General features: G+C 34.5%; 1 protein-coding gene and 1 pseudogene across 1 annotated transcript in view; one reads left to right on the top strand and one right to left on the bottom strand.

The window, feature by feature from the left end:
* Window positions 1–2,367, bottom strand: part of LOC101310931 (transcription factor ASG4-like) — a 5,770-nt gene extending 3,403 nt beyond the window's left edge. The window contains exons 1-5 of the mRNA XM_004306691.1: window positions 1,923–2,367; window positions 1,439–1,496; window positions 533–656; window positions 265–441; window positions 23–151 (exon numbers count right to left, since the gene is read on the bottom strand). Coding sequence (XP_004306739.1) covers window positions 23–151; window positions 265–441; window positions 533–656; window positions 1,439–1,496; window positions 1,923–2,182 — 748 coding nt within the window. The 5' untranslated portion in view covers window positions 2,183–2,367. The remainder of the gene's footprint in view (window positions 1–22; window positions 152–264; window positions 442–532; window positions 657–1,438; window positions 1,497–1,922) is intronic.
* A 792-nt stretch (window positions 2,368–3,159) lies between these two features.
* Window positions 3,160–3,606, top strand: part of LOC101306679 — a 5,143-nt pseudogene continuing 4,696 nt past the window's right edge.

The following is a 3,606-nucleotide window of genomic DNA, read 5'->3' as shown; positions in this document are numbered from 1 at the left end:
GAGAGAGAGAGAGAATTTTAACCTCTCTGTGGCTGGTGATGACATGCGCGACCAAATGTCTCACCCATTGACCAAGTTGTAGGTTTGCTTTCGTTACTACTACTGTAACAAGAGTTCTGTGCATCTGCTGAACCAGCTAGCCTTCCATCATCTAAGAAATAACATAATAAAGTATGATTATATGACATGGAGCAAACTTTGAACTTCTTAATATGAATGAAAAAACAAAAATTCAAGACAAAGATAGGTGGGAAAAACTGAAACCTTTAGTTTTTTGTGACGCGTTGACAGGAGGCACGTAACTATGACTCCAGGAAGATAAAGTTGCACTAGTAACAGGAGTGCTATGCACAAATGAAGAATCTGGCTGGTAGGTATATCCATGTTCAAGCAAAGCAGATGAGGATTCAAATGGTCCAACGACTTGAGATACTACTGGAGCTGCCAGAAATTTAACATATAAGCAATAATTCTGTGGAAACATAAGAAGAATTGCCAAGAAAGCTATGGTTGACTATGCTAAGTTGCTTACCACTTTTAGGAGCTTTTTGTGGATATGGATGAGTTGCTTTCCTCTTTGGCCGAGGAGGAGGTACATGCTCGCTTGTCCCTTTTTTCTGAACCTTCAAAAAGTACTTTTGTGCATGGCTACGTATCTAACAAGGATAACACTTAGCTTTAGTACAATGCAGACAAATGAAAGTTAGACAATATGAACTAAGCAAAGATTTAAGGAAATGCTCTAAACGTATCCAATTTCTATACATAGAAAAGCAGCACAACTTGCAAAACATTTTGTTTCTTGTTACTATTTTCTCTGTCCATGAAATAACATGCCTGAACTGTTGCACCTAAAAACTTACTATAAAGTATAAACCATGCCAAATTTTCTCAAAAGATGAGGAGGAGGCTGTAACAATTTTATAGAACCTATGGAAAAAAAGTCGGTATGATTCAAAATTGCATGATTATATGAAAACCTGATCTAATGTATATTATCCAATAATATGTGTTATTTTGTATGTGGTCTGCTAGCATTGAAATTCCTCTGAACAGTTTATTTTACTTATGAGTTCATACACAAAGGACAATCAGTTTCTGCTACTACTATCTTCAATCAACAAATGAAGCTACCACAAAATTTCAGGAGGCAAACCATGCAGGGCACTAAAAAAATTTGAAACTCTTATGGTACCTACCTTTATAAACAGAAATTATATTTTTATGTAGAACATAATCAACATATAGGTAGTTTACCATTAGCTTAAGAATGCCAACCTGACATGACACAACAAAGATAATAGCAATACCTGACAAAACCACCAAACTTTACTTTTATTACATAGACATGTAAACCATTCGACTTCATGCTTCAACTAACCATTTAAAGCTCCAAAATCTTTCATCATAAATAACTCTAACTATGTGTAGTACTCACCTGGATAACCGTTTTTGAGCCAACAAAAGCTTCAATCTTCTTCCAGTCCCGGTCGAATCTGAGTTGACAACAAAAACAGTTTAATTCACATTAGTGGTAATCCATAAAGCTTACAGCCACAGTACCACATCAAAAACACATCCAAAGCACTATACTTTCACATATACAAAACAGCATCACAATGTCTCACTTTCCCCCTACTAGAAACTTAAAAGCTCTCTATATCACACATCCCAAACCCGAAAAAGACTCACCCTTTTAGATCCTAACAACCCTCTAAATTATCTCTAATTACAATTAACAAATATCCAAAAACCAAATGAACTCCAATTCTCTGTTTAAATTATAAGAAAAACGAAAAACAGAGCTTTTTAATTTCTATAGTAAAGATTAAAACTTTTTCATATATTTTCACCAAAATCAAACAGACCTCCAATTCCCAGATACAAAATCAAAAAGCAAGAGAGAAAATTGAAGAGCTTACAGCTGGAGAGCTTCTAGAAACTTGTCATGTTCCTGGTCAGTCCAGCTCTCCCTGGACTTGGTAATAGTATACGGCTTCCGGATCTTCTTGCTCTGATCCTCGGCCAACGACGCGGCGTTTTGGGCCGCCGACGACATGGTGGTGCTTGTCGTAGAAGGCGTCGTCGGCGGCGGCATGGAATTGAGTCCCGGGAGGCCCATATTGGTGGGATCGAATAGGTAAAAACCCTGAGGCGCTGGGTTTGGGTTTACAGACACCATAAGCTGCTGAGCTCTTGAAGCACTCTATGTCAAAGGCTTGAAGATTTTGTGAAAGCACACAAAGTAGAAAAGGGGTTTTTCTGAAGTGGGGTTTTTCTGGGTCAGATGATTTTTGGTTTGAGTTTTGTGTGATTTTGAGCTTCTGGTAGGAAATGTGGTGTAGAAATGCAACCGCCCTTTTGGCTGTCTCACACTTCACCCCTTCTTATTTATACATAATTATATAATTATTCAAAAAGAAACTGCAATAAAATTGAAATTAGAAACAAAAAACAAAAAAAAAAAAAAAAAAAAAAAAAAAAACCTAGTAGTACGCTAAATTTGTGTTTTTATTTATAAAACGGTAATCGGGTAGAGTCGTAGTCACTAGTCATTGAGGTGTGATTCTTATCCATAGACTAGTCTCGTGGTTTGACTAATATTGTAAGTAAAGATTGATTAATAAACTTTTATTAACTAGGACGCAGTTTATTATTGATCGTTTATTTTAATTCGATAAGAAGTATAGTAGCTTGAAACATAAATATATATAAAATTCACATTTTTTAAATTGTGATTTACACTCTTATTTTTCATTTTTAGTCATCATTTACATAAAAAACAAAAATTAAGTTACTAAAAACAAAATTTAAGTTACAAAAATAAAAAATAGAAGTGTGGATTACAATTTAAGAGTGTAGATTTCATTTCTCTATATAAAATTTATAACTCGAACACTTACAAAAAAGTCATGTACACTCTAATATCAAGTCAGTAAGTCAGTAACAATCGATTCTTTTATCTGATCTAAGGCAAATTTTTTGGTCACAACAAGATCACCAAAATGTTACTTGAATTGAACAAGAATTCATCTGTTATATTTTCCTTTTTTTCAAGAATTCATAGAAAAGTAAATTATTATTCAAAGACAACCACCAATAGAAAAGAATTTCAGTTCATGCTTAGTTGGTAGGTATATATTTGTTTATTCTGAACAAATGGGCCAGTGCTTGTGTACTTACTCTGTTATGACCGTACGCGTGGCGGCATTTTGGACACGATACCAAATCTATGTACTAAGCATTAAGCAAGTGGCACGTGGCTAGTATTCGACATCAAGTTTTACCTACGTGGAGCAAACTAATTGGCCTTTCTAAATTTAGGAAATGCCTAAGACACCGACGTCCATTTTAGGGAAGTGAGTTATTATTCTCAGGCGGCCCAACAAACTCAGTAACTTTTGATCTTATTTTTGTTCTACTCTGTAATTGTAATTTTTTTTTAGAGAATAATTGTAACTGTAATTGTAATTGCAATTGCATCAACATCATTTCTTTTAAATGGAGGTCGACAACCGATTTATTAAATAAAATTAGGAATTGTACATTTGTAAGTGTCGGATAGTAAAACATCGTAATAGAAGAAAATAAATAACATAACAAGAT

The sequence above is a fragment of the Fragaria vesca genome, linkage group LG7 (assembly GCF_000184155.1).
Source record: "Fragaria vesca subsp. vesca linkage group LG7, FraVesHawaii_1.0, whole genome shotgun sequence".
Classification (NCBI taxonomy): domain Eukaryota; kingdom Viridiplantae; phylum Streptophyta; class Magnoliopsida; order Rosales; family Rosaceae; genus Fragaria; species Fragaria vesca.
The sequence above is the reverse complement of the archived record's forward strand: the minus strand, read 5'-3'. Positions and strand labels throughout refer to the sequence as shown.